Here is a 23,788-nt window from a genome sequence, read left to right on the forward strand (position 1 = left end):
CCACAGACACTGCACCTTTGGGTGTGCAATAAAGGTATATGTACAGTGCTGCTTGTCTAAAATCCTGGAATTACTGCTCAGTGCGACCAATTCACCCTTTTCTGGAGTGAGGGGTAATTGTGTCCTCAGGTCACACCACTCAAGGTTTATGGTCGCATTATTTTGCAATATTTACTATAACACTTTTATTGTAGCTTGTAGCTAATTTAACTTTTCTTTTTTTCTTGTATAATTCAATCAGGTTTTTCCTATAGTTTCAATCTCTGAAATGCTGATAAAGGTATTTCCACAAACATCCATACGGGATCTCCTGCCGCCACTGAATCTCTAAACATATCTGCCAGCTTGTTGCACTCTTTAGTGCCGCTGCCATTATTGCTTTGGCAAAGTACAATTAAATCCACTTTTCACTGACAGTGAAAGCATGGATGGCCAGATTTATCATGGTCTGCAATTATGCACTCTTAAAACACCAGTGTGAAATTGGTTTGACTTACTCCACGGGATGAATGATGCTTTGTTGTCGTTACTTAGCCTGCATTAGTTTTCTCGGTTATTTTTGACAACTAAATAAGACAGATCTCAGCTTAAAACCATGTCAGCACACTAACACTCAACTGGGAAAGACTAGTTTGCAGTAACATGCACCTCACTACCGTAACAACTGATCATAATGTCAAAGAAAGTCATTCTTTTCAGGAAGGTTTTTTTTTTTTTTTTTTTTTTCTTTAGCTGATATTTCTGATGATCCTATAAGTGTGTGCATGTCTGCCTGTGTGTGTGTGTGTTGACTGATCATGATCTGAGTTAGACTACCAAAACAAATAAAGCTGTATCGGCTGAATACAAAAGAAGAGCTGACGATTTTACTGTGGGAACGAGTGATGGACAGTAATGATTTCTTTGTTCTTTTTTTTTTTTTAACAATTGAATGCTGAAAACATTTCCATTTAAAATCACTTTTGCTTGTCATGTGGCAGTCTTCACAGAAACAAAACAAGTCTAACACAGACACATTACCAAGCACAGCATTTAAGACAGAATTTGCACTGAGAATCAGAAAGATGTATTCAGTGTGTCCTTTTCTCCTTCCCTTCTCCACTCTCCTCATTTGAGTACGAAGTACAATAGCGCCCCCACTCCACCACATCCATCATCACCTATCACTCCTTCCACTTGTTAGTCAATAAGAACAAGAGTTCGTTTTTCCTCATGAATACATCCTTGATCTCTCTCATTTCATGCGGGCACATTTCCTTTCATTTCTATCCAATTTACAAGGATTCAGATTCTCTTAAAAAAGACGTTTGTTTTTCTGACTATTTCTATTTGATTAAGTTCTTCCTTTGTATAGTTGCTAATTTTTTTTTGTTGCTATTTTCAACAGCACCACTTCTTATTCAAACCCCACTTATCTCCTTGTGTCATCATAGTTGTGTTTTTAATGTTTCATGTCCAGTTCCTCCCTCTCTGTTCCTCTCCTTCGAGCATCGCTGCTGCTACCCTTCCTCTTCATCCCTCCCACCCCTCCATTTTCTCCCGATTGATGCCATCTGAGGTTGCAGGCCCAGGCCGCCGGAGCTGCAAATTTACCCAGCAGCACACGTCACTAACAGGGGAGCGCAGAGCTCCCAAAATAGCCCAAACAGCAATTGGTGAAAGGGGGCCCAAGTGGTAGTTACTGAGGACCGATTCTGACAACAAAATGAAGCTTTCCAGACATTATGTGAACACCCATCATTTAATGAGTCACCCATGCGAGCCCTGCTGGTTGATTTATCATGTGTTTCAACACCGCCGTGGACTTACTTAGATGTTGTTTGTGAAAGAATTATTCTGATTGAATCAGTCTATTTTACACGACTGTCCGCAGCACGTGCCTCTTAATAATTAGGAAGTTTTAATGAGGGCAGCCCAGGCTTCTGTGTGATCCCTGAATAAACAGCATAGAAATATACTGTGATACAGCTGAACGACATGACAGGCTCTTCTGATGTGAGTCATGTGCTAGCACTCATCCCACTGATTTGCTTATTAAAATACCACCAACACAATATTCACAACTGGGGTAATAATCTGTTGCATGATCTGCTTTGTGTAACAGAAGTGATACATATCTTGCTTCCAAACGTAATGGCCCAAAAATGTAATAATCCAAGAAAAAGACCTTTTTTGATCACTGATAAATACTATAACATAACAGTTCATGTCTCTGGTGGAGCTTTTGCTTTTAATCTGGGAACCATGTCATGTGATCAAATACAACAAACACGCTGGAAATAAATCAAACACAACTGTGAAGAGGTGTCGCTCAACTCAACAGTCATTTCACGAGCAAACTGCCTGTAACTTTATTCAACCAGATCTTTAGATGCTTGCATAATTGCATAATTGTGGACTGTTGCATAAGGGGAAAAGAAATGCAGGGTTTAATTAAAAGCAGCTAACAAAGGCAACATTCACGGGTTTTCTTGTTTCGCAGTACAGACTGCAATTCCTAGAATTTTAGCAAGTATCCCATTGTGGAAAAGCCTAGTTTATGATGCCTGGCACTGGCTTGCAACTGAACGACGCAGAACTTCTCTAAATTGTTTTGTTGGGTAACTACTAACTAATTAACACCAACTGACAAATTTTTTCAAGTTATGAATCGTGTTTTTGCAGTTAGTTGAATAAGTTCCCTGTAAGTTGGCTGTGCATCGTTAAAAGTGGATTTGCACATGCACAACAGTGTTCGTTGTTGAAGCTATAAATATGCAAAAAGACACTCTTTTGTGTTTAGTTTGTTCTAGTTTACAGCTTGTAATCCACAAGCCTGCCACAGAACTGACTGAAAACAGATCTCCTGGGGTCTCTCTCGACACAACCCCACTTTATCCACTGAGTAAATCTGTTACTCATAAGGCAATTAAATCATTACAGTTGAGTTCTTTATAATAGGTCTTTATTGCACCCATGGTGGGATAAGCATGAGCCAATTACACATGTAAAACAGATGAAAACATCAATTTAACACGTACAGTATTTGGTGGAGTTCATAATTGTCAAGACTCCAAAGAGAGAGAAAGAGAGATAGAGAGAGAGAGAAAGAGACACAGAGTTGTTGCAGTAATGTAATGTCTGTGGGCCAGTTGGAGCAGTGGCGGTGCACTCAATCGGCTCTTAAAATATTTCCTGGTTTCTACTTGATATTACTCGTGGGGTAATCTGATTGAGTTAATTATTTCATTAAACAATAGGCCTGTTTGTCCATCCAACTTTGGAAGAGAAAAGAAGAGGTGGCTGCTACGTTCAAGACGCTTTTGGAAGGGATCCAGCGACATTTTGGGGAGTTATGGGCAGATGGTGACTCTTGCGTCCCCTTTTATTTTTTAATTTCATCCAATTAAAACTGAAGCACCCCTTTACATCTACATTTCATTTATTGAGCAGTAACTGTACCGATCTTTCATTCATATCATGGGTTCAGAGGCTATATTTAAAGCAGAAAATCAGTTATAATGATCAAAGCTTCACCAGTCACTTCCTGTTGGAAATCTGTCTGAGGAGAACAAGAGGGAAAATAGTAACCTCAAATTGTTCCTGCATGGTCCACCTCAGGTCAGATAAAACAATATGGATATTTTTTGTTTTCAGTTGTGTAAATTTCCCCATAACCCCATTTGAAAATAAAACAATGTTTTTGCATATACTGGACGGATGTAAGGAACAATTTGTGCTTTTATTTAATACACTGGAGATATGCCAGATTTCATGAAGCAACAGGATCGACTAAATCTTGCACTGCAGTAATCTGTATTATAATTGTAACTGTATAATCCATATTGTAATCCATGTTGTTGTGCAGGCATCCGTTCAAACTCACATTGCTGAAACAGTATCCAGTTTATTTCTGTTATTCTGTTTTTTCTGTCTCACCTGGACAACACTTGTAAGGATTTAAAGGTGTTCATTGTTATACTATTTTTTCATATCTTTATAATAGTGGTTAACACCAGATATAAATGTAAAAACTTTTTTGTTTAAAGTCTGTACAACATTCTACATAGATGTTTAATTAAGGATCCTCAAAACAAGTCAAAGTAAGGTAATTACATTACATTATATGCACATTAAATTGCATACATTCCGTTAGACTTCATTATGATCGAATAGTCTTTCTAGTTGTGAGTTACATATTTTCAATTAAACATGCAATCAGCTGTAACCTTGTAGATATCATACATAGAAATCCAATTTAGAGTATAATTAAATGTTTGAATTTGACAGAAAGTGCCAAAGCATCTATCTCGAGCATCTTTTTAGAGAATTTTTAGTTGAACCACACATTAACATGGTCTTGATTGGAGCAAAGCCTGTGCAGACCATGTAATTATCTCGGTTATGTATTTGCGGACAGCGGTGTGGATGGCATTACTGAGATGGTGTCCTTCTCACACACTAGATGGCAGTGCAACTCCACAGAACAGCACGGCACACAAAAACGTTGGATCTGTATAAATCATGCAAGAGAAATTTCAACAGTGCCTCCTCTACCTGGAAACCGGGTGTCACTGTGTCTTGTTGTGAAGAACTCAATCATTTTGAGAGTATTTAAGTATTTATTGTGATTATTTCACAGTGAAAGTTCCAGTTCTCCACGAATTATGAAAAATTAAAATCCAATTTCCAGCTAAAACTCAGATATGTGAATATTTTCCAAGCTTAGATGGCCATGTATATTTTTAACTACATCATAGCTCATATTCACATCCACAGTGCACTTATTAGATTATGTGTTCCCTCAGGAGAGGGCACTGTGGTCAGATAAATTGCCACTTGTAGACACTTGTGCACTCATTTTGATTTATAGATGATAAACAACGTGCTATAATTAACTATTGATTAACGCCAAGGCCATGCTTGAAGTAGGGACTGATTTTTCGGTCACTACATTTTCCAGTCTTTTCTTGCTGACAGTATGACATGGTTAGAGTTGAAAATACATGATGTTGCATAGCTTTCAGTTTGAGGTCAATGAAGGACTCATGTGTTGGCTCAGCAGCATTTGAGCTGCACTAAAACAGAAATGAATACACCTTTTAAATTCTTCTCTTGCATGACCTTTATTGTGGAAGGCACAATGAACATTTCCATGATAATTATACAAACAAATCACCAGAAATATCATTCACGTATTTTTCCCTGTTTGAAAAACTCTGATTTCATTGTATCCCCCAATTTCTGAAACCAAAGCTACAGCCTTGCATTGTCTACACACATCCGTTGTAGTGGTTAAATTCAATGAGTGTTACATTGTGAGCAAAATTGCATAAAATTCTGTAAATGTACGAGAAGATGGAGGTAAGGAACAAATATTATAGATGTGCTCCATAGCTTTATTATTGAGAACTGTGATTCTTTTTTTTCAAGGTAATTCTATTCCTAAAAATTCCATTTCATTGAGGTTTAAAATAGCATGATATTATGCTTAAGTCAGACTGTCCAGATCTACCATTTTGCTACTGAGCTGGAGATGAGAAATGGACGTAATAATATGCAAATATGCAAACATACAGCATGGGCCTGGACGGGTATCATGCTTGCTAAATTGTGCGTACCGCAGCTTATTGATAAATTCTACATTCAAGGACTTAAATGGCCTTGAGTAGAGTCAAACATATTTTAAATTCTAGCAGTATTGCAGTTTCTTGGTGCACTGCTCTCCCGGCATAAACTGAGAAAAGGAAACAAACTGGCCAGGGAGGCCATCTAGTGGCCAGAAAGGTGCAGGTCAGATCTCTGGTACCAACAGTGCTGATTACTGACAAGTTAACCCTGAGCATATTAGGATACATTACCTTCGCTAGCTGAATATTAAACATGTAACAGAAAAGCACCAATGATAGCTGCGTAAACAATCATTCCTTTTAAAATGTTGCAATGCGTACATTTTCGTGCCAAATGTCTGTCTGTCTGTTACTATTTAAGTCCTTGTAAAAACACGCATTAACACAGACAGACAAACTACATAACAGAATATGAGATGAAAATGGAGGTAGTCAATACTATTCAAGCGGTAACCGAGGCGGGTCCACGCTGTCTGGTCCGGCTAGGAGTAAACTGGTGAGAACCTCGTATGTTACAAACACAACCATGTTAACAGGGAATGCGCGCAGACAGTTGATGCCTAAGCTCCTAAAGAAAAACCCGGCTCCTTCCACCCGCACTGTCTCAGTAATGCAGTGGACAAAACCTTTGTATCGCTTCGTCTCCCGAGCTCCGTCCATCTGCAGGCGGGCTTTGATCACGTCCATGGGTGTTCCTACGGTCCAACCTGCCATTCCTGCTATTCCACCAGCCAGCATCACACCACTCCAATCTGGAGGAAAAGAGAAGACAATGATGTTAAAGGGACACACTAAACCTTAAAATGTTAACTTGTCTTTTTAATCCTCAAGTAATTTGTAACATGACGGGGACGTTTTTGGCCTCTGCCCTTGGTGGTGTTTATCATTGGAAGCTATGGTAATGTTAAAATCAAGGGGGTAGTTTACAGCTTATGCAACACTTTTACTGTATACTTTCACTGTAATACAAAGGGGATAATAAGTGATTAAATAATTTCATTGCCATAAACACTGTCAAATGTTTATCAGATATAAAATTGTGCCCAATGTTTATTTTTAAAGAATTAATCAGATAACTCAGGGCTGTAATTAAAACGTGAAAACATGCATATGACTTGGTGCTGCCATGGATGCGACATGCAACAGGAGTCTTGCTTGCAAATGTCAACCACTCAAGCAACTTACACAAAAGAAAGAAAACAAGAAAGAACCTGGTGGCAAACTGACATAGACTTCACTCACCTGGTCTTTTCTTGCCACTGTCTTTTAGCCATTCACAGATAGTGGTATAAGTCAAAAAGTATGTGGCGTATGATGGCCCATCTCTTAGCATAAGCGGCAGAGCTCCTCTGTAGAGTCCGCGGAAACCCTCCTCTTTGATAATACTCAGCAGACAGTGAACTGGACCACGGTACTTAGGTTTGGGCAAGTTGGCTCCTCCTCGCTTGGACTCTGTCTGACACTGCAGTCGTACTTTAACTATGTCACCTGGAGACATCACTGATATCTGTTAGAGGCAGATAGGAAGACTGTCAGATATCTCAAAACCTGCACAATTAACACAACAACAATCTGCACCGCTATAATAGCACCTTCATTTCACATGCCTGATAAACATGAAAACCATGTATTGTGTTACTAATTTGCAGGTGAATGAAGCACATTATTGATGTACATGAAACTTTTCATGTGGTTTATATAACTGTCTCCATTACCTGAGCTATACCGCCTGCCATACCAGACAGGAAGACCTCTAGTTTGGTGTTTGGACCACAACCAGCTCCTCGCAGCTGGCTCAGACACTGCAGGCAGTTCCTGTATGTACCAAACACCACTGAGGAAGTCATAGAGATTGTCGTAATGGGTAATGACATCCCTTTGAAGAAGCCATGCACCTAATGACACAAATGAGAAAAAACAAGTGAAACACATGTGAGAAGTAGTGAAAAAACAAAACAAACAACCACTGTATCCTAATCACTTCACTGTTTTTTTTTTTTTGGGGGTGGGAGGGGGGGGGGTACTTTTTTTTTCTTTTAGCAATTAATTGCTTTAACTTTCTATCTGAGGCTAACTGGTATTCAAGTTCAAATGCAAAGTCATGGTATGGAGATACTGAATAATTTTTGACTAGGAAAGTTGCCAAAAATGTATAGCTCATGAGTTATTAACACTGTTGACATTGTTACCTAAACATGAGTAACACATTTAGAAACAACTGTGAACCTTTTTTTTAGCGGATCTACAAAACACATTGTTCACAGAATATCATTGAGACTACGCCAGTACAACTTACCCCTTCTTTTGAAAATGTTGCTGCGGCACACTGCCATATTCCAGTAAACTGCCTCTGGGTCTGGATCCGGACCTGGAAAGGTTAAGAAAATGATGTGAAAATGACGGCCGTTTGTTTTACAGACATCTTGACTGTTTCACATACTCTCCACTTACTGTACCTTCACGGTGTCTAGAGGGTAGCCCACTGCGACTCCACAAGCCCCTGTGTGTTTCCAGAAAAAAGAGAGCATCAAGGGCACAGCAGAAACTCTGCGATGGCGAAAGCTTGTGAGCTTTAACTGCAACCCTTTTAATCTTGTGCAGCTGGCAGGAAGGTCAAATGTGAGGATTTATTGCATATCTGTTTTACATCTTTTTACATCAAAAAAAAGAATACCCTTGACTACTAGACATGATTTAGTCCTGATTATTGTGAGAATTAAATCTATAATACCTTTTGACATTTTATTATCTGAAATTTAAATAAAAGTTAATTAGGATATAATCAATTATAAAAGCAACAGTTAGTAGCACCCATGGTATGGGTTCTAGCAAGCTGATCCGTTTATTGTAGTTTTTCACATCCCTTGACTTGGCAGTAAATTTAACACAATTGGGTTATTACCAGTGAATTTAATGGTACCATACTCCCATTTCATTCTTTCCAATGTACTATTGGATGTGTCCCTGTACTCACTGGATGTATTTTTAATATCTCACAGTAATTATTATATAGATTAATTCATGAGTTATGCTAAAGGGAATACATTTTTCCTCCAAACTAACAAGGAAGCCTTTCAACCCTGTTCACTGAGTGAAATTATTACTTTTAATTATTACTGTTTGTTCAGTTTGTTCAGTGTACAGACGACAGGACTAGTATGTCACTTTAGTTCACTATTGCTACTACAAACAACTTAATACATATGGTTAAATTAGAGTTCACAGATATACCAAATGTAAAAGGACAAGCAAATGAGGCTATAAAAGACATACAAGTTAACATAAAGGTTCATTTAATCTTCTCATATAATGCTGTAATATAGTTATCGCCTGGCACTTACAGTAGCTAACTTAGCAATTTAGCAAACAGTCTAGCCTCCTAACACTAACATTAAATTAAAAACTTGTTAGACTAGCGTTATAGCTGTTACCTGCAAACGATCCGGACACAAAATCGACGATGTGCATCCTGTCAGATGGCAACTGACCCACGGACAGTTGACAGGGGTGAGCCCATTCTCCCTCTAGCATGTGCTACATAACCATAACCTTGAGTGTGTTGCTGTTACGTGACGTGAAGAACAGGCGTGTCCCTATACTAGTCAAACAACGTCGACCGACAACATTGGTTACGATTTTACCCGAAGGTAGCCGACAGCTACTCGAGGTGGATAGCTTAGAAAATTGAGTACATGCAACAAAAATCACATGGAAAACAAAAACTTTGATTTTAATATTATATTCTGCACAATAAATTGTCGCCTCTTAAAACCTTAAAAACGGGACTCTTTGAGCTAAATGCCACATATCATCTGACAATATTTCTCGAAATTGCACGTTTATAAATAAAAACTGTAATACTTGTCAATAAGCTTTAGAAAAATATAATTTGTTATGGATAAAACTGCCTACACCCGCTGGCACGAGGCTCTGTGGACAGTCCATCTAAAAGCAAAACATCACACAGCACTTGTGACGCATTTCAACATTGGGAGCCCTTGAGGTAGGCAGCCAATGAATAACGAGGATTATGTGCAGGACGCGGGGTGTTGGCGTCATTTCTTAGCTCTGATTGGATTGAAACTCGACCCGACGCCGGTAATACCCGCCCTCCGCCAGTTGCTTCCTGTGTCGCTAGCTCGCTGCTACAGAAATAAACCTCCTTGATTCAGACAGAGGGAGAGGGTATCCGCACTGACTGTAAACGCCACAGCAGTTCAGCGGTTCATGGAAGACGTGTAGGTGAACAGGAGAGTTTTATTCGAATAAACAAAGAGCAAGCTAAATAACTGCTCAGAGAAAACAAAATCGTCAGCATTTGCAGATTGTCAGGTCTAAACTAGCTAGCCAGTGCTAGCTAACATAGAGGGTAGCTGAAAGTGTCAGTCCAGTAGCTAGATTAAACAGCTAAGGACAGTTACTGTCAGGTGTACAACAAAATCAACAGTTTTTGGAAAAACAAACAAACCGACAGAGTTTGAAAGAGTCGTTGAGATCCTCTTCATTTACTGTTAGATAATATTTAGTCATTCCTCGGCTAGGTGACGTTGAAGAGCGGTGATGGACTTCGTTGCTGGATGCATCGGAGGTAAGTTAGATGCAGCTGCACTTGTACCACCCACTTTAGTTATCGTTAGCTAGATGAGTACAGCTGCCAAAGAGCCACCTAGATGTTTCCTTTTTATCGTTAGTAAACTAAACAACAAACACACCAAGCACTACCCATACTAATGTGATGCAACTCTATCACAAGATTACAAGTGCATTTTCGAAATTCCACGGCAGGTCGAAACACTAAAGCGAATCCAGTCAATTAAGGCGTTTGACCTGGTGGCAGACCTTGACACCGAATGGGTATAAAGTTGTAAGTGGCTTATTTTGCGTTAGCTGCAGGGTCAACTTACTAATGATGTAGGGAAGTTCATTTTTGTTGTTATTCCCTCTATAATAGTTTTGTGATTGTTAAACATCTTGGAACGTTTGAATTTAACTGATTGTACAAGGCCTGTTTCAGAAAAGTGCTTGTTCACAATGGGTGACACATCCTCCTTCATTTCTCCCTGGTGTCACTTGTACACCCTGTTGGGAATTGAAAGCATACAAACACTAAGTGCAACCTGAGCTCTCATGCAAGGATGGCTTGGCTATTCAAAGTTTCCACACACACACACACACACACACACACACACACACACACACACACACACACACACACCAAAGGAAGAGAGCAGGAATCAGTACACACCCCTCGACAGACCAATCCCATGCTTTTCTCTTTTCAACTGTGACTGACTGACAGACGATGTGGTTTCCCACCTTCTCACAGTGGGTGAACTCAGGAAACCATCTACAGTCAAATTGGAAGCTTGTTGCTGCTGTTTCAGGATGGCCTAGTTTGTGCTTAGCTCAAAACTCAAAATAAGGTTAACTAAGTGCCATGCTTTTGAAACCAGTTAAGTTTGCAGCAAGTTTAAGCTCAGTTATAAAACAAAAAGATAGGTGATGACACATATGAGATTTGTTACTACAACTATGATGCAACACCCTCTTCTGCTTGTTTTCCTGCTCTCATCTCATACCAGTGCTCTGAGGTCAATGACCGCTCATTGTGTCAAACACATGCCTGCTAGTGTTCTTTTCCTGGCTTAGTTCCTGGGACTCACCTCTGATAGGCTCTTTTTACAAATGTGTCATGTGACAAAGCAGATGCTTATGTAGGATTAGTTTGCTGTGGTTTGTTTACTGTGGTCACCCAGGTGGGCCAGTAGCTCTGTTTTTTTTTCTATATTTCCTTTATTAATATTAGGCCTTTTGCTATGTTTTAATCATTAAACAGTGTCTGTCAAGTATTAGTTTCCTGGGGTAACCTTTGTTAAAGTATTGATGTTGTTTGTGATCAGTCTGGGAACTGTGTTTAGGTTTCAACATAGACTCAGGTGAGAAGCCCAAATTGGCATCACAACATGGGCATGTGCTGCATAAGCCCAAATTATATAACTTTCAAAGGCGTGCTAAAGAAAGTTTTAGAAGGTGATGATGCCCAGTCAGCTGGCTCTAGCTAAAGAAAGTTTTAGAAGGTGATGATGCCCAGTCAGCTGGCTCTGGCTCAGTAAGGCAGTGTTACCCTGGAGGAGATGGCAGCGTACTCTTAAATTACAAAACAGTGCCAGCATCGAGTCTTGGCTTTCAAAGAATGGTCAGATAAGACGGGGAGTGATTTATTCAGCCTGATATATCAGCAGGACATTATTTCTTAGAATCTGAACACCAGTTTTGAGAAATTGGAAGCATGTGCGCACTAACAGTCAGGGTAATGAGGAGTCAGCAGAGTTTTGGAGCCCCAGACTTCTGATTTTATCGATCATACAACCAGAGTGTGTGTCTGTGTGAGAAGGCAGTGAGTTAGGCCACATTCAGACAGACATGCCCTGTGTTAAAGCAGTATTAGGGGCCACACTAGTGGGGGTGTGTTGTTTCATGCACTGGTTTTTGCTGCACGACACAGTGTTGCTCTGGACACAGCGATCGGCCTGGTGTGTGTGTGTGTGTGTGTGTGTGAGGAAGTAAGCACGATTAGAAAGACTGAAAGCTTTTGCTACTATCTCCATGTTTAAATTATTATTACATGTGGCTGGACAACAAGTCACGCAAATTACTTTTCAAGTATGCCCTGATCTTTAGCATTCAAGTCAGTAACCAGTCCAGTTAGTAACAAAAGAGAAAGACAACAAATATCAATATTTTCATAAAAGGCTTAAAGATCTCAGTACATGACATGTCACATAAAAGTCATAATCCCGGTTTTGTAAAAATTAGATAAAAATGTGGAAACAATCAGAGTAGATTGTCTTCTTGTGACATACTGCAACTGAAATAACCCTGGATAATTTAACTGTCAACTTTTTATGAGTATGACTCCCATCACTTTTAAGAATATGAAGATTGGAGGGTCTAAGTTAAGATGAAGTGGTACAGTATGTCATTATATTTGAAACCGGAATGCTACGAATGATTTGTAGACTAAATGTTCATTGCATCTTTTGCCTTTGTTTTCAGGTGCTGCTGGAGTCTTGGTTGGACACCCATTTGACACAGTTAAGGTAGGATTTTTTTATTTTTTAATGCTCAGTGAAATTAAAAAGATATGATAGGTAATTCTCTGTGTTTACATGCACCATTACAAAATACAACCAGTTAACTTTGCATGAGCCTTTATACATTTATCTCAATACTTTTTTTAAAAGAACTTTAATGAAGTACTATTTCATCATAATACACTGTCTGCAGTTATTTTGCATTATTTTACATTATTTTTCCAGGGTTTAACAGATTGCTGAAGAGTGTCTTCTTTTGCAGGTGAGACTACAGGTCCAGAGCATTGATAAGCCACTGTACCGCGGGACCTTCCACTGTTTCCAGTCTATAATACGGCAGGAATCGGTAGGTGGATTTATTTTCTATACAATTCTAATGCTGACATTTTAATGCAGTAATAATACTGATATGATATTATGTTATGTCCTGAATGCTTGAATGGTGAACCAGGCTCTGATGTGTTTGACAGTTCTTCAGTGTTTGGAGTAAAATGAAATAAATAAGGATTCTTTCTGTAAGTGGTTTGTTGTTGTATGTGGTCCTCCTTTCTGGCCTGCAAAGCTGTTTGCCTGAGTGTGGTTTGAAACTAAAAAAAAAGCTGACATGGCTAAACAGCTGTTTGAAGTCAGTGGGGTCAGAGTGATCTGGTAGTTAACGAGTTATGTCACACGCTCTTGGTCTTATGACCAAATGGGGCACCTGAAGCTGAAAGGCCAAACTTGGGGACACTCCAAATGGGGATAAGTGTAGCTCTCTTGAGTCAGGTCAGACTCGATTGGCTTGTTTATTTTCAAGCTTCATAGTTCTTGTTTTCCCCTGATGATCTGAATAATGTTATGTTTTGTTTGTTTTTTGTTTTTTCATTTATTTTTGGTGTAATCAGTTTGATTTTTTTTTCTGCCCCCTTTTTTTTCCCAGCAATAAGGATGACTATTCTCAGCCTGAGAAATGTCTTTAAAACTCCAACTTGCATCACATAATTTGTTATTCAAGACTTCTGAATAACTTTCCTTGCAGATCATTCAAAATGCTGTAACAGTTTTGTGTAGATGGAAAATGAAGGAGTACCTGTTTTCACAATCATATTATTTAAATAGCCTCAGAGTGTTTCACACCGTTTCATCTATACTGCAGGCACTTCTATTACAAGAAGTATTATAGGGTGTGCCTGGTAGACAAAAATAGCTGTCCTGAAAAAATGAAGAGATACGAGGCACTTTTTGCCATAACAAATTATGCTTTTAGGAGGAGCTAGCTTGCTAGATAGGACATCATTAGTCAAGTATGTGCGGTTATGTAACTAAAAGGAAAAGTTAAAGTCAACAATTGATTATATCTCAAACTGCCGACAAAGTTTAAGTCCTTAAATTTGTTTTTCATTCATTCATTTAACAGGAAAACCAGTTCCTGGGTAATGGTGACTTCATTTTATATTGATATGTTAAAACACCTTGTGTGACATCTCTGAACCTCTCTACAGGTATTTGGTTTGTATAAAGGCATTGGATCCCCCATGATGGGCCTTACATTCATCAATGCTATAGTGTTTGGTGTTCAAGGAAACACCATGCGTCTCCTGGCACATGACACCCCCATGAACCAGTTCCTTGCTGGTGCAGCAGCAGGTGCCATCCAGTGTGTCATCTGCTGCCCCATGGAGTTGGCTAAGACTCGCATGCAAATGCAAGGTACTGGAGAGAAGAAATCCTCTAGGAAGTTGTACAAGAACTCCCTGGACTGCTTGGCACGGATCTACAACCGGGAGGGTGTGTGGGGAGTAAACAGAGGCATGGTAACCACGCTTATCCGCGAGACACCTGGCTTCGGAGTCTATTTCCTAGCCTACGATGTGCTGACACGCAGCTTAGGCTGTGAGCCTGATGATCGTTACATGATTCCCAAACTGCTGTTTGCTGGCGGCATGGCTGGCATCGCCTCCTGGCTCTCCACCTATCCTGTAGATGTGATCAAATCACGGCTCCAGGCTGATGGGGTGGGTGGAGTCAACCAGTACAGCAGCATCGCTGACTGTGTGAGACAGAGTGTACACAGAGAGGGCTATATGGTGTTCACACGAGGTCTCACCTCCACGCTGCTACGAGCCTTCCCAGTGAATGCAGCTACCTTTGCTACTGTCACCCTTGTCCTCATGTACGCACGGGGGACGGAAGTAGGACCACAAGACTGTGAGCCGGCGCAGCCCAGTCACCACGCACAGATACAGCAGCAGGCCCAACCCTCCAGCCTGTGATGGCACATAGGTCACACCCTCAAACCTGGGCACTTTACAAGAGCATGGAAAGACAAAATATACATACAAACTGTTTAGACTCATTTTACATCAGACCAGTCATTCCCAGTTTTGAGTCAGAAAATACCTGGTTTATACAAACGCTTGTTTTTACTTTCATGTCAAAAAGTTAACAAAGGAAAAACATTTATTTATTTTTTAGCAATAATTTAAGTTGAGGTTTGCCTCTGAGGATGCAAACTTGTTAAGGGGATGGTATTACCTCTAATAAGATGAAGAAAACTGAGATACGAAATCTGAGATTAGTGAAAACTTTGAACAGCAGCTTTTATGAATATTCTTTCCACTGGTTTTAGACTTGTTACTGAGCCAGAAAACTGACTGAGTGGCTGGGTTGTGTGTATAGCGTAGCCACTGAAAGTTGATATCTCCATTAAATATATTTTGAAATGTGCAGTGTTTCACTGCCCCTGTATATAATACTGATTTTAAGTCATGTCTTTTTTTTTATGTATGTTGGAAACAAGTTTCCTGCCTTATATTATGTAAACTTCATTTTGCAAAAGGAAGCTGAAGCACTTGTTTGTATCTGAACTGAATCCTCTGAAGAGCCAAGTAAGCGAGAGAGAAGGAATGAAGCATGTGTTAAGATGCAGACCTTACCACTGATGTCTGCTTTTAAACCAAAAAACATATTGCAGCTGTAATCCAATCATCTGTAACGTACTATTAGTCCATACAGCACATGTTAATACCCATTATGGACTAAATTCATTTGGTGTGAAGGGCTCTTCAGGGACTGTGCAAAGTGTCTGTGTGTCAATCAGGATGTTGGTAGCATTATGTTTGTCTTGTTTGGTTGTCTCGTTTCTTGCATGTTGTGTTTTACCAAGTAATGTGAAGTTTTATCATTGTAACTTCACTGCTGTATTAAAGACCTAATCCAGAGGTAGACACTAACTATGAGCATTGAATATATTTTAAAGCAGTCCATGATACGGTTATTGTGGGGTCAGATCTTCATGCTAAGAGTTCCCTTAAAAGTTCTGTAAAGTTTTTATTTTCTTATTTGGAGAGACCCTGTATGTCCCAGTATTTCTAATGACCCCCCATTCATTTCACTCATCAAATACTAGTGTCCACCAGGGGTCATCGTAGGTGATTTCTGAGTATTAGAACTTTTTGTTATTATACAACCTGCAGTATGAGGAAAAACAACACCAAAAAACAAAAACACATTATATTTAAAAAGAAACTCAGCACTTGAGGGGTGAATGTTTGAGTTGTTAAACACAGATGATTCTTTGACAAATCCTCCAAAATTGAAGCAGAAAATGCTTCATGAATAAAGTTAAATCTTACCTTGAGTTACCGTTCATTGAGACAAAATGTCTAAACTAAATTATGTGTCTCCCTAAACTTGAGATGTTTATTTTGTGTAGCAATAGTTGATATACTGTATTTAACCATCTGGATTGGGGCTTTGATGAGATGTATTTATTTGTTTATGTTACTATATTAGCTAAATATTGTGCAAGTTATTATTAATGAGTGGGAATTGTCTGCTTTCTGCATGTGTTTGTGGTCAGTACCTGATTTTCTCTGTATTTTCTGCCTGAATGTTGAATTTCTCGCTGTGAAGCAATCAAAAGTTTTTACCCCAGCAAACACATTAACGTCAGTTCCCATCAAGGCAGTAACTCATCAGTCCAGCTGATAATTTGCTCCGTCTAAACTTGTAAAACTAGCAATGAGTCTATGAATGCTGCATTTGTGTATGAAGACTTACTTGTGAAAGGTTGTTGGAGAGCAGGAGGTGACAGATGCACTAAAACCTTCAGTATGTTGAATGTAACACACCTGTATTCACTCTCAGGTGTTCTGAAACTCAGAGTTGGAGGGCAAAATGTTTTCTGGGAAGCATATTGTTTAAAATCTAATTGTTACTAGTTTGAATTGTTCAGTGCTGCTGAGACTTGAAAATCTCCAAGACTGTATTGTGGTATGATGGTGAGTGATGATGAGAAAAAATGAGAGTGGAGAGGAATGCAAAGGGACGGTTATGTATGTAAAAGTTTCTTGTGTTTAATCTTTAACGCCAGCTCCTAAACGGTGACACTCTCTGGCTCAAAGGTATGCTACATCTAAGTCTCTGTCATTGCTATTTAACAGTAAATATTAAACCCAGCTGATGTGATAGGTGCAATATGTACAGGATGTAACTGTATTAATGTGAGGTTGTTTTGAAGTGACTGGTGATATAAATATATGTATATATATATATATATATATATATACATATTCATATATAACATATTTTTCAGTCTAAAGTATAGTTGTGTGGTTCCCTGAATGTCTGAGTTTAAGCAGTTTTTGAATTCTCTATTTGATCAGTTAGAGTTAGCTGCTACACTGAAGAGATTTTAACTGAAAAACTGAGACATGATATTTTTGTAACATAGGCATACATAACCTATTTGTGTAGATTTGTCACTGAAGATCTGTACAAATAGGTAAATAAAGACAATTCAGCAGCCATGTTTGTCTTTTTAATGCACACTCGAACTGTAAAAATACAAAACATGTCACATTCAGCGTTGTTCATGTGGGTTATGACAGTCTCCATAATTAACAAATGATGTTATTCATTGACTTGATTGTCACAATCTCTTTTCGATGGTTAACTGCATCAACACATGAGGCTTAGTTTTGGTTTTATTGTTTACTTCTACACATGCGAGCTGAACAACATTAAATGGAAAAAAAACTTCATATGTGAACTTTTATATCAATACAATGAACTTATACATAAACATCATAAACATCCACAGAAATTAAGTAAATCATGGTGTCATATTTGTTGATAAGATGATTCAGTAAGATGGCACCTGAGGATACAAGTTTTAAGATGCCAAACTAAATGTCTAAAATTTGTCCCTTCTTAGTCTCTGTGTGTTCTTTACAATCGTCGACTGTAACCACCTTTAGTGCCATCCTTCTTTGGCTCAAGTTCACTGTCTAGATTCTGGAAGACAATAGATACAAAAATAATGAAAATTTAATAACTTTAGATTACTTTTAGATTTTGTAACTACACTTAGAGTAGGTTTAGTTACAAGGAGGAGGAAGATGAATCATGGGATTATTAGTAAAGACCTCAGCTTGACAGAAATCTGGTCATTACATTGGCCTGAATACCTTTGAATTTCCTGGAATTGATTTTCAAAAAAGCAGAGTGGAAAGAGTGACATAAAACTTCAATTACACAAATACATAATCATGAATCATGAATTTTGAAGGACTCAACCTAAACACCATCTGCTGATGAGCAGGGGTAACTGCAGCAACATTTCAAATGTAAGTTTTAACAAGTTTTATTTGAGCACAAACTAAATTCCATTTGCCTCCATTGTGTTGGGTCCAGCAATGGGAATCTCAGTCCCACAGAAAATACAATCCAACCCTCAATCACTTAACTCACAAAAATATTCCTTATATTGTTTTTTTCATTTTAAAATGACTAACATCCATCAGACAAAAGCTATGAGGGAAATGTAAACAGCAGTTTTTAGAAATACAAGAAGCATCAACAAAACTGAAATGTAAAGGTCACTCTGTCTTTCACATCTGCTACTGGTATCTGTTGTGCTTTTCACTGAATTCCTCTGGATAATCTTTTCTTGTATATCACAAGGACATCTCTTCTGACAGGACCCACAGGAGAAAAAACAGCCTGTCCTCATCTTTAAACTTCCTCACACATCTTGTGAAAACAGTCGACTGTCAACCCTGAACAAAAGCCAGAATACAAATCAGCACTACTGAAGGTCAAAAAAGTTTTTATTTATGTACTTTTTAAGTGAGACACCATTTAATGAATCCACAGTGCTAACAACACAATACTCTATATAACAGACAGCAATACAAACCTCAAATAGCTTACTGAACTCAATATTGAAAACATCTGAATGGCTTTTGTATTGATGGGAGTGTCCCAGTGTTGTGATTACATACTGATTTACAAAGACATGACAAGAAATTAAAATTAACTTTGAGGCTGTTCCTACATTTTCACCCTTAACTGCAGAATCCATGCTTTTATTAGCAATTTATCAGAGGAAACACATTGTCACAATTTCCTGTGAAAGGAGCCCATGTGAACCCAAATACATTTATTACTTCCTCTAAGGAGGGTATGTTTTCCCCATTATCTGTCTGTTTGTTTGTTTGTTTGTTTGTTTGTTTGTTTGCTTGCTTGCTTGTTTGTCTGTCTGTCTGTCTGTCTGTCTGTCTGTCTGTCTGTCTGTCTGTCTGTCTGTCTGTCTGTCTGTCTTTCAGCAGGATTACCCAACAAATACCAAACCGATTTGCACCAAACTGGGTGGAGGGATGGGACATGGGCCAGGGAAGAGCTCATTAAAATGTTTGGGGCAGATCCGGTTAAAGGGGCAGATCCAGGAAGTTTTTGTGAACATTTTCAACATTTTCTTCAATTTCTCTGGAAAAAATGTGTGGATCTTGACATAAAAAGTCAGATATAGATATGGTTCTGAGATTCATGAATTTGTACAATTTGCTGCAAAATCCAAATCATAATCTGGATCCGGTGGAAGAAAATGTATGGCCTTGGCCTTTCTTCTTCTTTTTTATTCACATTAGTAGTAGGCTATCTTATGTGGAGAAATATTGTTTCTGGTGTCAAACCGAAAAGATAGCTTCCCTTAATTGAACTGCTGTGTTGCTTTTGCGAACCTTTTCTGCCAGGTATCTGTATGACGCCTCGCACTCAGACACACAGTCAGACCAACAGCTGGTGAGGTTTTCCAAATCAGCAGGTTGAGGACATTGACAAACGCAGGAAGTGACATTACAGTTGACTAATATGAGGAGTGACGACAGTGAACCCTGAGTGTACACAGTGAACAGTTTTGAAGGATGGCTGGAACAGTCCACATGGCGATGAGTCTGCTGCTGCTCTCTTTCATCACAACAGGTAAGAGAAACATTAACACAATCTTAACTTGTGATTACACTTTTATAATCTTATCTTAAAGACATGGTAGAATATTCTGACCCTCTTCATCTTCTCTTTTCAGGTGTAAAAGGACAAAGTGGTCTGACGTTAGCAGAACGCAGTTATGATATTAAATTTCCATGTGAAGAAGACTTGGTCTGCTTTCATTTATGGCAGTTTAGCACATGGAAAACAAGTCGATACTTTGCCATAGTCAGTAATGGAGAGATCCAGACCGCTGAATCAGAGGAGAAGAAATGCACTCTGCAAATCAAAGATCTCACCGCAGAGGATGTTGGACGTGATCACTGCCAACAAATGCCAAATAACTTATCTTCTCACAATAGTGAGTGCTATCAAGCTTAAAATCTTATGGTTGTGTGGGGTCATACAGAATACATTTCACCTGATAATAAGAAAAGGAAATCTGTGCAATAAACACATTCTTTTCTTTCTTTCAGCTGCCCCAGTGTTAAACCTCCTGCCTGCCAAAACAGTGTCACTGCAGTGTGTTGCCCTTACCTACGTGGATAGGGGACGTTGCTCCAGAAGAAGGATCCGTCTGACGTGGGTGGATGAAGCCGGTGTTGAGATACAAGAAGACTCCTATCATCAGATAAATCAGCCGTCCCCTTGTGATATAACTCTGACTGTCGCCTTTCAAGAACCTGGAATCAGGAAGTTTAGGTGCCAGGCGACTATTGATGAACAAGTCCAGACTTCAGCTGAGTTGTGGGTCAGAGCCCCAGGTCTGTTGATCGCTGATCCAAACCAATAGACTCCTGTTTGTTAAATGCGGAAGAATTAATAACAAATGCTATTTTCTTTTCTTCGTAGCTCTTAGAGGAAAAGGGAAAGGATTCATCCCAGAACCGGAACTTGAACCTCAAGGTATGAGAAGCTAGTATTTTTGCACATATACAAGATAAGCTTGATAACTAGCAAAACAGTTGATGTAAATCAATAATCCTACCAAAACAGCAAAAGGCAGAAAATTTAATCATATCATAATATAAAATTACATTAAATTCAGGGTTGATCTTATTTGGATTACTGAAGAGAGCACTTGACAATTTGGGTATTAATTAAGACCAAAATACTAAAGTGCCTTATTTAGTAATATAAAATAATAGTTTGTGGCTAATCTTTTAAGGTTAGATATGGATTTAGATGACTTGTTTCAGCCATAAACAAAAAAAAAAAAACATATGACTATCATTTGCTTTTACAGGTGGCAACCAGGATGTGACTGGGGCAGCTGTTGGGGTTGTGGGCTGTGTGGTTTTGACAGCAGTGATTGCAGTGTTTGTTGTAAACACAAGAAGAAGGAGAAGTAAGTCCTCCTATACTTCCTGAAGCCGTATAGAATCTGTCCAGCTGAAATTGCCTTAAACGGGAAACTGTCACATATACACCGATCAGCCACAACATTAAAACCTGAAACTGGGTTTTATATTAAAACCGAAAACTGGTTGTAATGTCGCGGCTGGTCGATGCATGTGCACATGTACGCAGTCGCTTCTAAACAGGTGTCTGCACGTCATCTTGCACAACTGTGTTTTGTGGTCTTTGAGGCAATCACTTACGGGCGATGTGCTAATATCCTATAAATTATGTTTCCACTGTTCCCGGCATAATTATTACATAATCATTTTGCAAATGTATGTCGCGACGTTAACTGTATTGTACTTATATAACCTGTGTACTTATCAAATAGTTGAAGTACATACTGTAGTGATCTGATCGCATAACTTAGAGGCAAAGCGATGATGATGTAAACACACAAACACGATTTGTATACAAATATGAATTTGTGCATTTATTTTTTCTTTTTAGACAGCCAGCTGCTTGACGATCCTCATTCAGTCCAGTCTGGTTCCAACAATGTGAGTGAATTCTCTTTGAACAACATGTGGAACAACATCTTGTCATCATGTGCTTTTGTATGTCATGTCATGTATGTATGTCCGTATGTGTGTCTTTAGGTTATGAATACAGATGACGTAATCTATGCTGACATTATTCTCCCCGCTGTCTCCGATCGAGTGTTGGTCCTGGAGTGCGAGTCCACTGAATACGCCTGTGTCCGATACATGTAGTCTACTGCTCAAATATCAATTGCTGTGTATTTTTTTTTTCTTTGTTTGTGAGCTTCAGCCATGCACCCTGATACTGTGAAACACACCACATCGAAGCAGTGTACTGTTACTGTAGTTGGCACCTAGAGTCATCAGGGACCTGACAGGTATTTTGCCCTTTACCTGAAACATTCAGTATTTTAGCTATGAAAAACTTTTACAGGTTCTTGAATATTCTACCTCAATACATTTTACATGTTTAGGCTATTGGACAACATGGTGAATGGTTGGAAAATTACATATTGTACACACATGAAAATGCAAATGATGTTTTTAGATTGACTATAATTGTCATTTATACCTTTATGACTGTTTTCTTTACAAAACTTGTACCTGTGTTTTAAGTATGTAATAAAAAAAAATTAAGAATAACTTTGCCATTAATTCAGGAGACTCTTGTAGATATGAAGAGAGACCAGTGGACTAACGTTTGTTTATCTTGACTCTTCTGACTCTATCTGAACATTTCCCTTTCAAGTAACTTGGCATATAATAAAATTTGGTGTATTTCAAAAGCTGTTTAGAGTGCGGCTGAATATGGCAACGCACAATATTTTTTACAGGATTTTTTTATGATTCGATATCAAACCAGGTGAAGGGACTTGCAGGATGTGGTAGCAGGCGACATGGTTGAAAAACCAGAAACCTGTTGCCAAAGAGCAATATTTCAATGGTATTGTTTAGTGAGATAATATCTTTGCAGGTGATGGAGTATTTTCATTCAGTGCAGAAACTTGAGGTGCAGCCAAATGCAGCACTTTATCCAGGCACATTTTTGCCATTTTCCTTGTGCAAACCCAAATTAGATAGTGTTTGGAGTGTACTGCTGGCTTCAGTCTTCCACTTTCCCCCGACAGTACACACACATACACACATACAGTACACACACAGCCACAGCAGGTGAGAGACTGCCGGAGCCGGTCCCAGTGTTGCCCTATTTGCATTTTAAATACTTGCAGCCAGCCCACTACTGTGTTCACAGTGCAGTGCAGCACAGCTAATCTACACACCTAAGGTGTGTGATTGACTACAGCCAAGAGTCTGAGGGGGTTGAAGAGATAGTGAAGACACACTGACAAGAAAAGGGGGGATGAATAAAGAAGAGAAGCCGTACCTGGATAAGTTAGAGGCCCTCGTTACATAGCATGTAAAATGGAAGCAGATATGCTAATCAGATCCTGAATATATTCATTTTCTTGATGTAATCTTTCAAAAACAGGATGCAAAGGATGAAAGTAGACGGAGCATATTTTCTCCAATTTGTTTATAGCCTTAAAGTGAATGGAAGATGAAGGTGAGGAGGGAATGTAGAAGAGGTAAAGCCATGAATAGATTTAAAATGCTAAGACGGATATCAAAGTACAGAAAATGTCCCTGAACTCGCACTCAGAGCTGAAGATCGGGGGCTAATGTAGCATATGTACTATATTCATACAGTATTGAGAGTACATTTCAGCAATGAGGCTCTTCTACAAGGTCAGTGTAATGGTGTTATATTCTATCATCTCTGGATTCCTAATGAACAGTACACAAGGCTGCAGTGCTGCTGGATTTCTCTTGAGGTTTTTTCACTTTAGCAACAATGAAATCCAATGACCAATAATGTCACTTTTAAAGTGAGTAGATGAACAAGAGACATGACTGTGACCTCTCTCTTACACTCCACTACACTGATGCAATT

The 23,788-nt window shown here is 38.9% G+C and overlaps 3 protein-coding genes across 3 annotated transcripts; 2 read left to right on the plus strand and 1 right to left on the minus strand.

The window, feature by feature from the left end:
• Positions 1–5,036: 5,036 nt before the first annotated feature.
• LOC111240330 (solute carrier family 25 member 47-A-like) lies at positions 5,037–9,218 on the minus strand. Its single transcript, XM_022770301.1, has 6 exons — positions 9,041–9,218; positions 8,066–8,109; positions 7,906–7,977; positions 7,325–7,504; positions 6,852–7,116; positions 5,037–6,361 (listed from the first exon to the last, which is right to left on the minus strand). The coding sequence occupies exons 1-6, from the start codon at positions 9,138–9,140 to the stop codon at positions 6,048–6,050; spliced, it is 975 nt and encodes a 324-aa protein (XP_022626022.1). The 5' UTR covers positions 9,141–9,218; the 3' UTR covers positions 5,037–6,047.
• Positions 9,219–9,748: 530 nt separating this feature from the next.
• Positions 9,749–17,491, plus strand: LOC111216407 (mitochondrial basic amino acids transporter-like). The gene is made up of 4 exons (XM_022737927.1): positions 9,749–10,197; positions 12,666–12,709; positions 12,966–13,049; positions 14,185–17,491. Exons 1-4 carry the CDS (start codon positions 10,170–10,172, stop codon positions 14,953–14,955), a joined length of 927 nt encoding a protein of 308 aa, XP_022593648.1. The 5' UTR covers positions 9,749–10,169; the 3' UTR covers positions 14,956–17,491.
• Positions 17,492–19,855: 2,364 nt separating this feature from the next.
• LOC111216370 lies at positions 19,856–22,439 on the plus strand. The gene is made up of 7 exons (XM_022737876.1): positions 19,856–19,948; positions 20,052–20,315; positions 20,431–20,718; positions 20,807–20,860; positions 21,201–21,302; positions 21,806–21,855; positions 21,955–22,439. The coding sequence occupies exons 1-7, from the start codon at positions 19,891–19,893 to the stop codon at positions 22,066–22,068; spliced, it is 930 nt and encodes a 309-aa protein (XP_022593597.1). The 5' UTR covers positions 19,856–19,890; the 3' UTR covers positions 22,069–22,439.
• The last annotated feature ends 1,349 nt before the right edge of the window (positions 22,440–23,788 follow it).

This window comes from Seriola dumerili, unplaced genomic scaffold (genome assembly GCF_002260705.1).
Source record: "Seriola dumerili isolate Sdu_G_001 unplaced genomic scaffold, Sdu_1.0 BDQW01000025.1, whole genome shotgun sequence".
Classification (NCBI taxonomy): Eukaryota; Metazoa; Chordata; class Actinopteri; order Carangiformes; family Carangidae; genus Seriola; species Seriola dumerili.